The 18,416-nt window shown below is 36.9% G+C and overlaps 1 protein-coding gene across 1 annotated transcript; it reads right to left on the bottom strand.

Annotated features, from left to right (window-relative positions):
* Nucleotides 1–5,125: 5,125 nt before the first annotated feature.
* On the bottom strand, nucleotides 5,126–18,256 carry dnt (tyrosine-protein kinase Dnt). Its single transcript, XM_068288548.1, has 4 exons — nucleotides 17,761–18,256; nucleotides 6,234–7,431; nucleotides 5,746–6,042; nucleotides 5,126–5,653 (listed from the first exon to the last, which is right to left on the bottom strand). The coding sequence occupies exons 1-4, from the start codon at nucleotides 17,894–17,896 to the stop codon at nucleotides 5,542–5,544; spliced, it is 1,743 nt and encodes a 580-aa protein (XP_068144649.1). The 5' UTR covers nucleotides 17,897–18,256; the 3' UTR covers nucleotides 5,126–5,541.
* Between the last annotated feature and the right edge of the window lie 160 nt (nucleotides 18,257–18,416).

Here is an 18,416-nt window from a genome sequence, read left to right as displayed (position 1 = left end):
TATTAAAGGATTTGCGTGAATAAGAGAGTTAGGACTTGCCAGTTTTTTCATCTCCTTCTTCTTCTCATTTCCCTCATTTTGTTGAACTTCCAACTAACGAAAGAGTTTCCAGCCAAGTGTATGTGTGGGGAAATGGATAAGTTTACTAGAGGATTAGATGGAGAATTTGATGTTCGCCAACGTATATTTTATACACACATATACATAAGTATGTAAGTACTACAATATATAGAGAGATAACCTATATACAAACTAAAAAACTGCATGAATGCATTCAAATCTATACTTGAAACATTCAGTTATATAATGAAACCAATGAATGAGGCTTAAATGTGCTAAAGGTAATAGTCAAGATTAAGTTATTGTATCTTGAGTTTTAAATTATGTAGTCAATCATTCCTTAGTTAAATAGTGATTTGAAGTATCTGCAAATCGAATCAGTACAATGAGTAGTCAAACACTTCAATTTGAGTATGATATTATAGTTTGGTTTAAATAAAGAAATATGTTATCTACTTAATTAAGGTCTATATTTTATCTATTTTTTAAAGAACGTTTTAACATTAGATACAAATCTCAACTTTTTCATTAATTTAAAACAAAAAAATAGCCAGCAAACTTATTTTTCATTCACATATAGCAGACTATATATTATTCTATACCATTCAACGCTTTTATAATCTATTTATATGAAATAAATTCTCATGATATTTCATAAAAACATTCTGCCTGTTTACAAAGCCATAAAACCAACTTGTCAAAATTGATTTGTTATGTTATGAAAAACGTAAAAATTTGATTTATTTTTATATATTCTTTATTTGCATTTACTTTTTTAATATTGAGTGTTTACATATTTCACAATTTGTTTTTATTATGTAATTATTGTCATTTGTTGAGTTATGCAAAATATGTTAATAGAATTTGGTGACTTTCGTAATTTATATGAAGTACATTATTTTGTAATATTTATAAATTTTTAAACCGTATAATGTCATCCTTTATATTTGTACGTTTTAATGTTGTTTAGAAAACAATATAGTTCTAGAAGAACCTATTGAAAATCGTTTACAGTGAGCTAATTTTATTCGTTGTCAAATTTCTCAAAAAATTTCTGTGAATCTAATTTTTAGATCAACTTAACTCTTTCTATCCAGAAATAAATTTAAAATAAAGTTTTATTTTGTAAGTTTTAAAGATTTAGTTTTCGAAAACTAACAAGTCAATTGAAAACAATTTGGCATACCACATCGGAAGTTTGGATGATAAACTATTATATTTATGTGCCTTTCTCGATGGGGGGAACCTTAACACATGGATACTTTGGCTAAACACTCTATTGAATTGTAACAAGAAAATATTATTATCAGTTATTTACAACCAAAGCTCACCAGGTGGTTTCCAATTAAAACCAATTTCAACGAAAAATTTGTTATTTTCATTTCATTGGAATTGCGGCGCCAAGTGAAGCAAATGGCCCACCAAGAAAACAAGAATTTTCCTTTCCTATGGCAAAGAAATTTTCACTTCTTAACAATATTGGAGCAACAATGACCCAGTCGTCGCCCTCCCCACCTAATCGGGGTAGACTAACAATGTGTCCAATACACAATACTCGTACTCTTATTTGACCAAAAGCAAAATTTATGCGTCTATTTCGAATGAAACATTAAAATTCCATTAGCGGAAGCAGCGGACATAAATTTCTCGCTCTCACTCTTTCGCTTTCCCTCATTCCCACTTCATCTCTGTCTCCCATATTTATGCTTTATGGGGAAGGCTTATCAGCAAATGACCAAAAAATTATGCATTTTGTTTAACTTTAATTGCAGTTGCATTTGTCTTTGGATATACCCTGAATTGCAAACCAGTCGAAAGGATAAAGTCAAGCCAACAGCAATCGATAACAGTTGGATCCTGTCGATTTAAGTGTTAAGTGGTTAAGATATAAAGGGTGTTTGGCATTTGGCTAAGTATTTTAAAGAGCATTAGGAAGTCTGTGCCGTATGACCCAACGATCTCGATTGGTATTTATTCCAGTTCTCTGGAAGCAAGCAAACGATAATCGAAAATAATTTATAGAAAATAAATATTTCCACACAACGCATCTTGGTGCTCCACCCCACTCCCCACCCACGTCCCGCAATGTTGATGTGAAATGGACTTTTTCCTTGTTATTGTTTATTTAAGTTGTCATTAGAATTGAAGGCAACGGCAAAGGCAACACCAATCCATGGCTCAGCAAGCAGTCGGTGTATAAACTTTTAAATTATCACCGATGAGACCGGCAGCCAGCAAAGAAAACCCGGGGAGCACCAGCTCCAGCCCCCCATTTGACGGCACTTGAGTCAGCCGTTCGATGGATAGGTCGGTCGGTCGTTTGGCCGACTCATTCGTTGGATCGTTCGTTGTACGTGGAAATCGCATGGCCATGTGAAATGGAAATGGAAACGGATCCCCCCACCCGGTATCCCCCACTGGTAGTTAGACTCTCTCCAGACAGTCCATGTTCTATGGAAATTCGAAAAAGTACATCAACATTTCGTTTAGCATAGAAATCGTAGAGGGGTAAGAAACGGAATGGTTAATGTGGGAGAGAGAGTGGGAGATTCATGGGGCTGAATAGGATGTGGTACTCCATTGGGCAACTCCAATGAATGATTTTTGTTGATGTTGTTCTTTGGCTTGGGAGGGCGTTTGCTTGGCGCCCGAACCACCGGAAATGCAAGACAGTATTTCTTTCTTTATTTTTCGCTTATCGAATTCAAGTTTTGTTTACTTGCTGGGGAAATGCTAAATGGTAACATTGAACCGTGGGCATAACATCTTCACTCGAATATACACAAATGTATGTACAAATATATATTTTGCAAATAGATATATCTAAGAGTTAATGGGATCATGTGAAGAAATTAATTGATATATATTCGAGAGCCACCTGTGTTTTTAGAGAGGTTAGTCAACTCGAAGATGTTTTGAATGAGATTAGACTAGTATATTCTAGACTTTAGACTGGATGTTTCAAGATAAGGATACAGGGATAAGATTATACATAGTACATAAATAAGTACATCTTCTCCTGAGTACTCATTTGATAAGTGTAAGAAGGCACGTACATATGTACAAATATTTCGCAGACCTTTCATTCAGAATTATTGACCCATTCAGAACGTTAAAGGTGACTTGCTGCAATTATTATTGTATAGAGGCTTATGAACCTGTAACCATATTAGATTTCGGCTAATAAATATTTTATAATCTTAACTAAAAGTCATTAATCTCCCTTTCTCTTCCTCAACTTGCAATGCGAATGTCTGCACCTGTCTGAGATTTCCATTTTCAGGCTAATATCGTTCTTTGCTATTGTGTGTGTGTGTGTCTTAAAATATATATATCGTATGTATGGATGTATATATTATTTCTCTACAACATTATCAACTAATAAGTATAAACAAACCATGTGCTTAAACAAACTGTTTACAATGGCTACCGTTCTCATTCACGTCCTTGTTCATATCCTGGTCTTCTTGTTGTTAGTCCAACCTTTTCTAGGAATATCCACACATACACACCCACCCAGCCACAGTCACAGACATATGCATCGCCGTAAGGGCAAGTCATATAGCAACAGGCGAGGGTAAATGTAACTTTAAAGCCGCTTAAGGCCATGACTATAACCCAAACGTAAACGTAAACGAAGCCAGGTCAAGTCACAAACACAAGGATTACCACAGGCAACAGTACCAACAATAAGCACCAGCAACATCATCAGGTGCAGGAGGATGTTGAAGGCGAAGAAGTTGCGGAAGATGGAAACACAATAGCCAAAACGTCAAAGCGAAAGCAAAAGGCGATTCTGTCAAAATATTTACGATATGGCTCTCTGGCAATGGCTTCTAAAGTGTAAGGACTCACACAAACATACACAGACACACACTCTCACACAAACACACACCCATATAGAGGATACAAGGACACAGGACATGTGTCGTCAACTAAAAAGGAAGATGAGAAGGCGTCAGGCATGCTCAAGCCATACCACCTACTCGCAATTTATATATGCTCATTTTACCGAAAGACATTAGTCGGAACTAGAGACTAGAGATGAAAGCGTGATTTTTAGCTGAATATGTTCAAGGAGATAGTTTATGATACATAAGTACTATGACTGGCAAGATATCTTAATAAATTTGTCAAGATTGAATGTAAAAGTAAATTGTAATTGTATAATAAATTGATCTTTTTCAAAGAATCTTTCCTTTTTTATAAGAAATGTGTAATCTGGTAAGGAGTTTCGATATAATTTCTAAAGAGCTAAAAGCACCAAAGGAGTCAAAAAGGAAGGGGATACTTTTACACTGCTTTATATCATAGGCTGATCTTTCAACTCGGAAAATTAAATGAAGCTTCTGATTGAACAATCAACTTTTTTTGCTGATTATAAAATTCCCAATGGAACTCAGTTATTATCGAAATCTTAAAGAATTGTTTAAAAATTTATATAAATTTATGTCCACTGATCTGTTTCTGCCTCACTTGAATGATTCGATTGGCTCATCTCTAGGCAGTATGTAATAAACATGACTCGTAACTCCAAGGACATGTGCCAAGGACCTTACCACGAAATTGATTCATTTTCTGGGTAGGCTCTAACTCAACAACCGAAAGGTTCTACCCATACATAAGTAGTACGTACTTCTTGCCTTCGTTTTTAGCCCAAAACATTGTCATGTAAAATTAAAATTTATGGCTAATTTCAGTGTGCCAGCCTGTCGGGCCTCAATGTAATTTTTTCTCTATCTCTCTCACTCTCTCATATTCATGTAGGGCTCAAAATCCACGTTCCAAGGGCTCGTTCAATGTCGTAAATTTTCCCATTTGCCAAGGGAGTTTTTCCGTTTTCGGTGGAAAATAGGTGCTTTCGATGGGTTTTTATGGGTTTTCTGGAAAAAAAAAACCTTTGCTATAAAATTTGTTTGATTTGTTTCGGTAATTAAAAGTGCATTTTATTTATTGTGTTTCTTTTTTTTTGAATTGTTTTTTTCTTTATTCTTTTTTCTTCTTCTATGTATGTATATGTAATTGTAATTTGTATATCATGGTAAAGGTTTCAAAATGTTGGGCATTTTTGATAAATATGTGTAATGATTTTTCTTCTCATTAATTCTTTTGTTTGTTTTGTTGTATAATGTTAAAACTTATGATTATGTTATAGATAAATATCACTATATTTGATTTCAATTTTAGGTTTTAATGCTTCAACTATTTTCAATGATGTATTTGAGTCTTTCGGTATTGTTGTCTTGTCAACTTAAACGATAAAAGATACATACAAAAACTACACATTCGATTTGGCAAATATCATCATTGTAATAACAATGTAAGTAGACTATGGAGTAGGGGCTGGATCTTCAACTAACTAGCACATATATTTATTTAAATTAAGGGTTAAAGTTATGTCAGTAAATGCTTGGACTTGGCAACACCCTTCAAAAGGGCGATCATCCTTATATGTATATGTTATGAAAAGCGCTCGATGTCCTAGACATAGCGCGTGATTTGTGAGTAAAAGTCGGAAAGACATGACTGCAATTGGGCAAAAGTTGGACGCTCGCCAGGTAATAAAGCCCAACAGTAAGCCATAATTGTGAATCTGTAAATGAAGCAAAGCAACATAGGAAAAACAATATTCGTTAGTAAAAGACAAAGTAAACATCTCAATTTTCTGCATATAAAGACACTTACAGCTCATCAGGGCAATTGAAGGGCTGTGCCAGACGATAGCCATCTTTAAGATAATGCTCCATCTCAAAGGGATCTACCTCGGCATACGGCTGCTTGGCGGATGTGCACAATTCCCACATTAGGACACCAAAAGCCCAAGAATCACTGGCCTCGGAGAATTGTTTGTGTTGTAAAGCTTCCAGGGACATCCATTTAATTGGACGATTCTCACTATCGCCCAAACAATTGTAATCCGCTGGGAAAAGATCGCGTGATAAAGAACTATCTGAAAGCTTAACACGCAACTGATCATCAATTCTGAAGAAAAAGCAAAATAAAAGATTATTAGTGATTAGTTTTGCTTTTGAGGGACCATTTTGCCAAACTATTTAGAATAAAATGTAACACAATATTTGAAGTAAAAATTCTTTAATTTGAAACATTAAAGAGTACTTAAAGAAAAGTGACGAATTTACAGTAAGCAAATAAGATTATTTTTTGGTACTTACATGCAGTTTCTTGTTGCAATATCCTTGTGGACCACGCCATGACTATGCAGATGATCCAAGGCCATTGACAATTGGGAAGCCATCATTACAATTTGTATCGTGGTCACAGTTCTGGCACATGCCGGATCGAGTAAGAACAATTTCAAATTTCGCGTATTATTAACGGCCGGATAGAGAACAAATGGTGTTGTATGATCCTCAATGGATACACCCAAAACGGACAGAATGCCTGGATGAGAGGCACCATAGAGTAGCATGCCCTCTTGTAGGAGCAGAAGCACCTGCATTTGACTGGCATGTTGGGCTACTGTTTTAACCAAAACATCTTGATTGTCATTATAGGTGCCGCGATAGACACGTCCAAAGGTGCCTTCTTGCAACAGACTTGACAAACGGACACGACATCTCTCCACAGTCAACTCAGAGATGCGACGATGTAGCTCTTCGGGTTGTTGCTGCTGCTCAATGCAACCAGCCACCTTTCTGGGCAATGAAGAGGCATGGACGGGGGCTATAATCGATGGAGTCATGTAGGCAGCAGAGCCCAAAGAGGACTGACAGGGAGGCTGAGTATTCAAACGTTGGAAACTTGAGGTTCGCATGGGTTGTCCACCATGCTGATGATGATGTTGCCGCTTTGAGGCAGCTCCTCGCACACAGTAAGCCACCATTAGAAGTACACACACTGAGCCCATGGCTACAGATACACCTACGACTAAAGTAATTAGGCCAGTGGGTGGTGGCAACACAGTTTCCAATAACTGTGGATCATCCAAATCATCATCCATCGTTGAACTTTGCAGTTGATGTTGTTGCTCCTCATCTGTCTCTTTGAGCAAGCAAATTTTCTTGCGACGGAATACCAAATGGGTCACATTATTGAGGGCACGATTGAGTATAACCTCCAGGCTAATGGTGACATCCACTTCAGCGGCTCGTACACCACTGCATTTGAGTATTATGGCCCAGGTTTGTATATAGGTGGGTATTTCACCAATTTGTGACACATTAACCGCTGGTCGAGGCAAAACCTCCTGATCGGAGCTAACAACATTGATGCTATAGGGCAAAGGATGCCCTGCCAGCGATTGCCAAGTGAAACTAATGTCACGGACATTAGCCGGCACGGGCACTATGAAATTTAAGGCATAATTGTTAATGTGTCCTTCACGTACATAGTAAACCTCCGCCGAGACGCCTGTAAGTATAGAAAAATAAGATGAATTAGTTTGGAAATTCAAGATAATTGAACATCATGTTAGTTTATCCTACATATGTAGATGCACTCCATCCATCTGTAGCTCAAGTTAAGAGTTTTATTATTTGTTTTACCCCATTGCCACATTTTCATCTGTTATTTTTTTCTGTTATATAAATAAACACACAACCCAGACACACACACACATACAAACTGGAATTGAGTTTAGGGATTTCCTTGGAAACTATTTTTGAGTTTATCAGTTTTTCTGTATCTTTTCTCATTCTCTCCGTTTCTCTCTCTGTCTTTTAACAAATACACACATTTAAGGCGAAACTCCAGAAAACATGTTAAAGAAGGTAAAAAACAAACAATATTCTGAGATTTGGTTCTTTCATTGGGTTCATCATTTGCGGTTTGACTGACCGAAAACCCCGTCTGCAGTTCGGTTAATGAAGCATCTTCAGATGTCTGGCCATGATTGCCAACTCATTTTGTTTTGTTATGATGTTTATGCTAATGATAATGAGGAAATACATGCAGGTAAAAACCAGACTAGACCAGACCAGATCTGTTTAGAGATCAGACCACACACACAAGAGCTCACTTGAATCCAGAGTTCAATTGGTTCAAAAATTTCGATTCTAAAATTGACAAATTATTATAAAGACCCTTAGGCGTTGACCCCTTTTCAAATATCTAATGGAAACTCTAGTTCCACACTCCTAAGCATAGAAAATCGGCACAGCGGAAAGCACTTCACGAACTGCAACGCTAATTACATGAAAATGGAAACCAAAGCAAACCAAAACCGACAAAAACAAAAAAAAAAACGCTACATTGAGATAACTAGACTAGACCAGAAAATTGTATACCCTGGCAAATTGAATATGCTAATCTGATGACTATATGATATAGTCAGTCTCCTTTGTATTTTTTTTTTTTCGGTTGTTAGCGTAAACTAATATACCTTTTTGGCCAGCATGGAGAGCAAAGTTTTTCGAGTGTTTCCCTCTTGGTCCGCCTCGGCGGCTCCTTGGTGGCCGTGTAACAATGGTCACGACTGGGTCTCTCGACCGACTCGATACTCCTCTAACAACAGTAGAATCTTTTTCTGTGTGTGTCTGTGTCTTTGTGTGCAAGTTGTTTGCAGTAGCAAAAGGCTATTAAAAAATACTCCCAAACAACGACAACATCATGACTGCACGCTCTGCAAAAATTCGACACACGATATGGGATATGGCAGGATTGGCAGCGAACAGTGGGTCCTTTACATAAGTTTTTGATTCAAAAGTCATAAACTTTGATTGAAGCTAAGATCATGTGAACTTACTAAAATTAAGATAAACTCCAAGGAGCAATTAAGCTCTGACACCTACAAACAGAATAAAAACTTGTGGCCAAACGATAATTAATTCGACCAACGAGTTTTCATCAAAGACACAAACCACTGTGCGACAGAGAGTGTATACTCCGGAGGGGTGCAGCAATGGTTATGAGAACATGGGCGAATCGCACAAAGGTTAAAAAAGTTCAAGAGCCAACGCGTTGGGCATACATGCAAGTGACATTTGCTCGTGACATCGAGGTAGACGACGCAACGACAATGACGATAGCGTTGACGACGACGGCGACGACGACGAAGGCAGCGATGACTATGAGGATGACGATGCCACTTGAAGACGGGGCCAGGCCTCTTGAGCCGCATAGGCCAGACCAAGACCTGGTGGCTCCACCTCTCTATTGCAAGTGCAATAAAGCGGCAACTTTCACATGAACCTGTGAACTTTTCAGCTCACATGCCGCACACAAAATGTCTTCTTCTACTCCTAGCGACGTCTCTAAGCCACTCCAAGTCAAAAGGGTCAATGGAAGCGTGCGCTCTCTTCACATTTCTTCACCTACCCACAGCTCCTTCCCCTCTTGCTCTTCATCCTCATATGCTGTAGACTCGTTCCATTGCATTTGATTAAGTCATGGGCGCTATTTTTAAAACGCTAACGTGGAATTTGTCGGCGACAACGTGCAACATGTTGCACATTTTGAGAGGAAGTCGCCGCCACACTCTGCCACATACATTACACACATATATCTGGTATATAGCAGCAAGTTGGGCGAGTATATACAGGCACATATGTGTTCAGTGATTTTTATTGTTATTGCCAGTTGTCAAAGGAAGTTCGTTCTTGGCTTTTTTGCGTTCAATTTTATTTCGTAAATTATTTCCTGCTCCAGTTGGCCAAAAAGGATGTCTGTTCTTGTTTTGCCTTGAAATAACTTTATATATTTGGACAGAATACCACATTTTGAGCTACATAAAATTGTATGCAATTGAGCACTTACTAAAGGTATTACTTTATGTTTGTATAAATCTTAGTTATCTGGTCTATTCTAAGGCCCTCTACTCCACTAAAGGCAGATATCTAACCAAATGGCATATAACTCTTAACTTAGCTTAGATTTCCTTAAAGCTAACATAGAATCTACCTACATTTGACGACCGCTTCCACTTTCCTCTTTAATCCAATCCCCAAACCAAATTGCAATAGATGATAAATGATGTACGAGCGTAACTCCACATCTGCACCGTAACCACATTGAACTTTTGCAAGCATCCACAAACCATATATGGGACTCTCCACCCTCCAGCCTCAGCTGCCCCATCCAACCACCTCAGTTCACCATCGTCTAATGGCTAATATGTCACTTTGGCTGCATAAGACGGCTTTTGTGTGTGCAGTTTGCCCAAATCGAAAAATAAATAAAACAAATGATCGGCGGACGTCATCCTGGGCTTCAACCCCTCCCACTGGCAGACAAACAGTCGTTCAGCCACCTCAGCTTCTTTCGTCTTATCACGCACAACAATCTCGCTTACAAGCTTATAGCAACGCCCCGCCCCCTTTTTTTTTTTTTGGTTTTCACAGCCGCCCACCACATGTCAACATTTAACATGTTTTTGAGCTTTTTCTGCACCTGCCACCCCTTACAGCCGGCTTCATCTCCTATCTCCGCCAGTATCTTTCCTGTAGTTGCCTCACGTCGTTATGATAAATGATGCGCCTTTTGTTTTGCCTAATATATTTTTGTGTTTCGTTTCGTTTGGTTTTTATTTTTTTCATTTTTTCCTGGGGCTCTCATGGTCTCGTTTTCTCGTTGTCGGCTTTTGATTGTAACAAATTTGTGCCAAGCTGAAATTAGCCATCTCTTTAGGGCAAACAAAACCGATTTTTGGCACAGTTAACACGCCGCCAACTCTGGGCTCTTTCAGTGTGAGTCGAGGAAATTAGCTCAAATTAATCATTCAAAATAGCAAAGCAACAAAAATTTCCAGTTGACGGTTTTCGGTTGTTATTTGTTGGCTAGCTGACAAAAGTTTATGGCCAAAATCAATAGTAATTAACCTTAATCGTTGGCAAGTTTTGGTTTTTTTGTTTTTTTTGAAAATTATAAAGATGCCGCAAGATGATGCGGGTAGTTGAAAAGTTACACAGATTTAATTAATGTTAAAAAAAGTAAAACTAACATTTCACGGAAACAGTGGACAAATTTATGGTGTAACAATTTTACTCTTTCTCTTTCAAGGAACAAGTCAAAAAATAAGAAGTAAAAATAATGATAAGAAAAATAATACTAAGGACTAGATTAACTCAGGTAATTTTCATAGAAGTTGAATAAACTTTCAGTCTTAACTTCAATTTGTCTCATTTGACATTTGTTTAAAGCTGAATTCAATTTTCAATTATATTTGTTAAACTTCCTCAGATTTAAGTTGATATATGTATGGCAACGAATTCCGTATGGAAAACTAACAACAAATAGAGATTTTTTTAACATTTCGCCTTGTTTATTTTCAACATTACTACTACAGAGCCGACAGGCAAAGTCTCATCTATGCCAATACTTGAAAGTTTATTCCCGTTTTCTCATGGATGCATGTTTCTCTCGTTTTTTTTTTTTTATTCAATTTTTCCCAGCGAGTTACAGTTGATGTTAGAGACTTTCGGCATATGTGTAACTTTTGCGATACTTTTCCCCAAACTGAGACTACTATTACTCCCACTCAGGCAGTGTGGATGGGATGGGATGGAGGAGAGAGGCATCAAATAAACATTCATACAACTCAATACACGCACTACTCTCTGCAACTGCCACTCCCATAGCTCATTGTATGTCACCATGACATGGAAATACTCGTAAACTCTGTTCAGTTCAGTTCAGATCGTTGCAATTCAGTTTCTATTCCACTCAAAGTTGGCCCCCATTCGAGTTGTGAAGCTTCATTCATTGTGCTGCATCGTTTGTTGTTTAATGTAAATATGATTATTCTTTTTTTGCTATTTTTTCCCTCTCTTTCTGCACTATATACTATACAATACATATACGCATATATGTATATATGCATGATGTTGTTGTACAAACGTATATAGAGTAGCAAAGAGAAGGCACATGGCTGGGCAAACAATGGATGATATTTATTATTGACATGCTTCTCGTTCGTTTGTGCAGACACCCCGAAGGGGTTATCAGTATTGTCAGTTCTCCCACTGATAACCGCATGCAGCGCGACCGAATCCATCTCCTCTTCCCCCCTTCTTTTAGTTGTAAGCCTTTGACAAAAAGTTTTGCAGTGGCAATGCAACGTTTTATTGCCTGCAATCGGTTTATGCGATTTTCATTTTATTTAAATTCCAATATTTTTCGTTTCTGATTATATTGGTCGATGGTTAAAGCTTCAGGCTTAGTCAAGTTTATGGCGGTTTGTAAATAACACACAATATGCAAATGGCCTTCGTCGTCGTGTTGATTACAAAACTCATCTCAGCCTGTAATGTGACACTAGAGAGCTAGAGATCTTCTTCTATGGTTTATGACCTGCCAAGTGCCCATCAATTCAATTTTGAAATTGATAGGCCTAGACAATATTCAATGAGGCCGCCTCCTCCATTGACTGTGTGTAGAGTCTATGTGTGTATGAATTAAAAACAGATTGAAATGAAAAAAGTTTTATATATATTTATGCTTGGACACGATCTTGAAACAAGCTTATAAGTCACGTACAAAAAAACAAACACAAACTGAAACTGATAACCATCGTTTTGTGATCTTTAAACAAGCGGAAGTATTGATTATTGGTGGTAATACGATCACTAACAAAATTTAATCAATTCAATGTCTATAAATGTTTTAAATAGACCATGAAATAGTGTGACAATCGATTGCCTAACTTTGAAAAAAAGATCACTGAACGCAAGAGGTTTTATTGATTAATTTTGATGATAGTTTCTATTTTCGCATCCGATCGAAAAGTAATCAATTTAAGTTTAATTAACGACTTTGTATATGTATGTCACTTTCAAAATCGATATTTTATAAAGCTTACTTTCTTAATGGCTTTTTGCATTGACCTTTCTTAGATTGTTATTATCCTGACGAATCTTACAAACATTTTGGAGAGATGTCCAATCAAAGATTTTAAATCAAGGATTAATTTTTCCAAATTTTTAATTTTTTTCCACTATTATACCATTGCAATGGTATATTTATTTCGAAACTAAATATATTTTTCAATGTTTTAAGACCATTATGACATATTTTAAAGGTAGGGTGTATATACATACGTTAATTGTATACATACATATACATACATAAGTACATCGTGTCTAGAATATATTGAAATCTTGCTAATAACAAAATCGTTAGATCTAAGTCCACAATTAAGGTTGACTTCCTGCAGTAAACAAGAGTCGGAAAGCTAAAAACATTGTGAGTGAGGATCACTTAAAGTAATTTGTTCTATCTACCGAATCACTTCGCACCCATCGCATAGAGATAACAAATTTACGATCTGTCTGCCAACTTGTTAACTCTCGCACATCGTAGAGAAAAAAGACAAAGATGAAGACAAAAACATAAGAAGAAGAGGGAAACACTGTCATGCGATCCTATGAGCATATAAAAATCTATCTCTTTTTTCTTAGCCAAGTTCAACTACAGCTTCATTAGCTAATGGCCACTTCATTATGCTCGATTCAGCCGTCTACCTAGCTTGGTAATACAAAAGACATGGCACAAAAATAAGTAGTTTATAATAAATTCCAGTGCTTGCAACCAAACACCAATTAAAATATAGATCATGCCTGCTGATCATATCATCCAGAGACCCACACACACACACATATATATAAACCGTTAAAAGTAAGCTTCGAACTTGTAGTTGAGGAGGATCGGTGGCAATTCGTGGAAATACTTGGCAATTATCAGCTGCAAAAGATCTCTCGACCAAGAACAAGCTATAAAAACTGGAAGAGAGCAGACAAATGTCTCTACTAGATACATGTCTTGCTTGTTATGGATACAGGAGGCAAGCTTGCCACCACAACTTGGTGGCAAGGTGCGGGGTACACAACACTTCTGTTAACCAACAACAACAATAACAACAACGGTTAGGTGCTAAAAAGCCTAGCCATCACAGTAGCAACGGTTTATCTGTATCTGTATGTGTGTATCTATCAGATACTTTCCAGCTTGTTGACTAGTTATAAGCCGCTTTACTCGGCTCCATCGGCTCACTTCAAATGGTAAATGTTTCAATATTTCAATATTTATGCAAATATATATCTAAATAAATGAAAACTAGACAATAAGCTGGATGGATGCCTAATTTATTTAACACAGTTGGTGGTAAATTTAACACTTTAAATAACTTCTCTTCCCAGCTACTTTATCGTTTTCTTTTTTGTTCAAGTTAATTTGTAGCTTCAAGCCAGCTGCTGCCTTTATGTCTCCTCTTTCTTGTAGGTATCTCCATACATACATACACACTTCTGCCAATCGATCATTTTGAAAGAAGGCGTTACCTTTTTAGCACAAGTGTGAAAAACGTGTTGAAGCTTTTTTCAAAAATTCTTTTTGTTCTTTTAATAGCAACTTCTCTCATTAACACTATGTAAAAAACATTAAATTTAGCCAAAGCACCCCAAATATGTAAAAGCTATATAATATATATTGAACATTTGAAGACAATGGCCCCATAAAACTCAATAAAATAGAAATAAAAAAGAAACAATAAGAGAGAAAGAAAGAAAATTCCAAAGCGTCAACAGAAAGGTCATAAAATAAAACTCCATGGAAAAAGAAAGAAAACTAGAAAAAAAAATTGTTTAAATGACAAATAAAATTAAATGTCATTAGGTCTTTGGTGGATCATTTTGAATGGAGCGCGTGTCACGGCAGCCAAAAAAAAAATGTCATAAAACTTAACGAAAAAGTGTCTAGAGATGGAAAATTTGAAAACCAAATTAGTGAAAAAACTATTTAAGCTTGAAATATGTAGGAAATGTTTGGAAATTCGAATGAAATTAACAAACCAAATATAATAATTATGTTCCCACAATAAACTTTGACCTCAAGAAAGCTTCGAGGGATAAATTTCCATCAAAATGAGGAAAAATCGGACATCCAAGGAATCTAAATTATTTTAATTTCAAAAATAAGCAATATAATGCATATTCCAGTATAAAATAAACGTTCTCTAGCATTCAGTAATCATTCCAGTAAATGCATTTGAAATTTTAATCATAAATTTAACATAAATCTTAATATTTTTTCTAGCGGAATTATTCAATTGAATTCGCTCAGAAGGATACTTAAAATTGACTTTTAGCGCATTGAATCACGCAATCATCTCAAAGTGAATGCCGCAAATGCAAAGTGATCGTGAATTGAGTTTCAAATTGAAAAAAATGAAGTAACCCAACCCATTTAGATGATCGTATTTCATATTGCTGTCAGATGCCACCATTTTTATGACTCAAAGTTCGCCTCGGGTCGGCACCCTGTGGACAAAGCAGAAAAATAAAAAAAAAACACCAGGAGAACCTTCCTCCTGCCATTGCGACTCATGTGATCATCGCCCAGGCTATAAATTTCTGGCGGCGGCAACTTTTGCCTGGATATCAGCAGCCAACCCCCTTTGCTGGCTTACCCCTTTTTCGCTTTTCCATGGCATGGCATATAATATATTTTTATTCAGATTTTTTTTTAACTTGCTTCTCTCACAAATCAAATGCAAATTATGCAGCTTAATTGATTTATGACCCACTGAGTAAAAACTACAAAAGCATTTTGCGCATTTCTTTATTGCATTATGCGGTCTGCAAACTTTTTCAACTTATTCTTAATTACACGCAGCCCAGCCCAGTCCATCCAAGTGCATCCCAGGCCATTCCAGTCCAGTGCAGTGCAGCAGCAGCATCAGTAGCTTCTGCAAACGCCCAGCAGTCAAAAAGAATTCAAATTCAAATCTCAAACATATTTTGCATATTTGATTTCACGCCCTAAAATTCAAAATGCATACGCAAAATTATGCGCATCGTTGTCAGCAGTGGGAAAAAAAGGAAAACAAAAATGAATAAAGCCAAACGGAAAATTCTCCCACACATGACAGGAAAATACACAGAAAATAGAAATTTCTTTGATTTTGTTTTGGGAGCAGCATGACTTCTAGATGCACTTTAATCCTAGATAGATTATCTTTACTTTTTGCCCTTAGACAACACGATCAAAGCTATTTTATTACTACAAAACTATAAATGTTCAACGATCAATTAACTCAAAACGAAGTCCAATAAGGTTTTAAATTTGTCCTTAATCAACATTATTTGAAATTGACGGCTTTCAGATTTCTTAAGAGTTTGATGACTAAAACTTAATTGGATTGACTAATACGGTCTTCACCTAAAACCGATTATGTAATCAAACAGGCTAATTTATACTTTAACATGAGTTCTTAAAATTGTAATGTACCCATTTTGGCCTAAAGTTGCCCTTTCGATTTGGTAAGCACAGTGAGTACCACGTTGTTTGCCAAAAGGCAACAACAATACCAACAAGAGCATCAAAAAAGCAAATCTCATGCATCGGGAAGAGACTTTGTAGACTTGTCATGCAAAAGACTGCCAAAAATACAAAGAATAACTAAGCTAACTTATGGGTGGGAGTGGGCGTAGAAGTTACAGTGGGCTAAAGAAGATCAAAAAAACAATATATGTAAGTGAAGTCTAAACTCTAATATGACTATACTGAGCGGCGCCCTATATCCTTAAAATGGTGGATAACGTTTCAGGAATCAATGTATCCTCTACAAAATATTTCAATTTTAATTATGGGATATTACGCCGGGCTCCAAACGATATCGGAATATGTTCAAAAATGTCAGAAACGGGTTTTTCTTTTTTATATTTATTGGAACTCGATAGTTACTCGTGATAAATAGTTTATGATAATAACAAAGCCTTCTTTAGTATTAAGAGTTCAATAGATTTGGAATCTATGTTGCCCCACTGTGCGCTCTCAATGCATCCCCACACAGCTGACGATGCATGCTGGGACCGACCTTCTCCTTTCAGTTTCTCACCCACTACGTGTCTTTCCTTGCCGGTATGTGCTTGTTCTCTCTTTTTCTCTATCTCTCTCCTTCTCTCTCTCTCTCTTTCGCTCGTCTGCTCCAAGTCACGTTTTTAATGTGCCTTTGGCCGTTGTTTTTATTATTGTTGTTGTCGCCTCTGCGTTGTCATCTCGTTTGCGTGTCTCTTGTTGTTCCTCTCTCTCTCTCTCTCTCTCTGTCTCTTTTTCAACGCGCAGTCTCTCAATTCTTTCGTATTCGGGGGAGCCAAGGAATTTCAATTCCAAGAAATATTCAAAAATATTCTCCGGCAGTGAAATAAATTTAATGTTTGCATGTAGATTTTGTGTTCTTGGCTTTTTGATATACCCTATACAATATGCAAATTTGAAGGCATATAGAGATCGTGAATCAAATAAGGATGAAACGTTTTGGGACAATCAAGAGACCTGCTTCAACGTCTTTAGCTACCGAAAATAATGAAGAAACCTACGCAACTATTCCAAGTTAACTTAGTCTTACTTTTACAGGGTATCTACACACCGGTGCTGCAACTTCTTATACGGAATTACTTGTTGTCTGTCCGTAAAATTTCTTAACGAAGCAACTAAAAGTTAGTTGTTGTTTGTTTATTTGTTTTGCCGTTTAACAACACCTGCGGCATGCGTAAGCAAAAACGAGACGGATAAAATTTGAAATTCGAGCGAAAGGCGTCTAAAATTAAGCAAAGGCAAAATAAATAAACATAATTCTATAAAAGAAATGTTGAAAAGAAATTTTTACTAAGAACCTCACAAATCAAATTGCAGTGACACCAAAATTGTATAAATTGTTCCCATTGTTGACCCTTTGCTCAGTAAAATCAATAGCTAAAGGGTGGGTGGTGGAGGTAAATTGTAACCCAAACAATGACTAAAACTTACCCAGCAGTCGCATCACCTCCTCGGGATTGAGAAAAACATTCAAATGTCCAGACACTTGGCCGGTCAATAGTAGCGTCGATAGCGTCAATAGATACACAAAACACTTCATTTCTCGATCTTTTATTGAACTTTTCATTCAAAATTATTGAAAATATTTAGCTAGTTTTCTGCACATTTATCACACACCCAAATTCGTAAACAAAACGCACCCCAGACGTGCGTCTGCGAACGGAAGAGAGCGCAAAAGCGAAACAAACCTACGCAAAGGTGGGGGAAGTCGAACGAAATTTCAACAAATTGCTGAATTAAAACATGTTCATGCACCTTAACACAGTTTTTGTTTGTTTTTTACACGTTTTTCTCTTGCAGTTTTCATCTAGATATGCGATTTTTGTTGTTTTATCGAAGAAAACACGGCGAAATATGGAAAATATGTGGGCGGCGAACCAAAACACACACCCGCTCACGTCAAAATCAAAAAACATAATGCGGGGGGGTGCGACGCAACTTGCTCGGTCGAACCACCGACAACGTCGAACTCGAGCCATTTAGGTCGAACATGCAAGAAAAGAGTAGACATCGAGCAGTTGATGCCAACGTCATACGAATGAGGCCAACGCTAACCAATGAAGCCAACCGATGAGGTCAACTCGAAC

The sequence above is a fragment of the Drosophila tropicalis genome, unplaced genomic scaffold (assembly GCF_018151085.1).
Source record: "Drosophila tropicalis isolate 14030-0801.00 unplaced genomic scaffold, ASM1815108v1 contig_1187, whole genome shotgun sequence".
In the NCBI taxonomy this organism is placed as follows: Eukaryota; Metazoa; Arthropoda; class Insecta; order Diptera; family Drosophilidae; genus Drosophila; species Drosophila tropicalis.
Note: the sequence above shows the minus strand (reverse complement) of the source record. Positions and strands in the feature narration are given on the sequence as shown.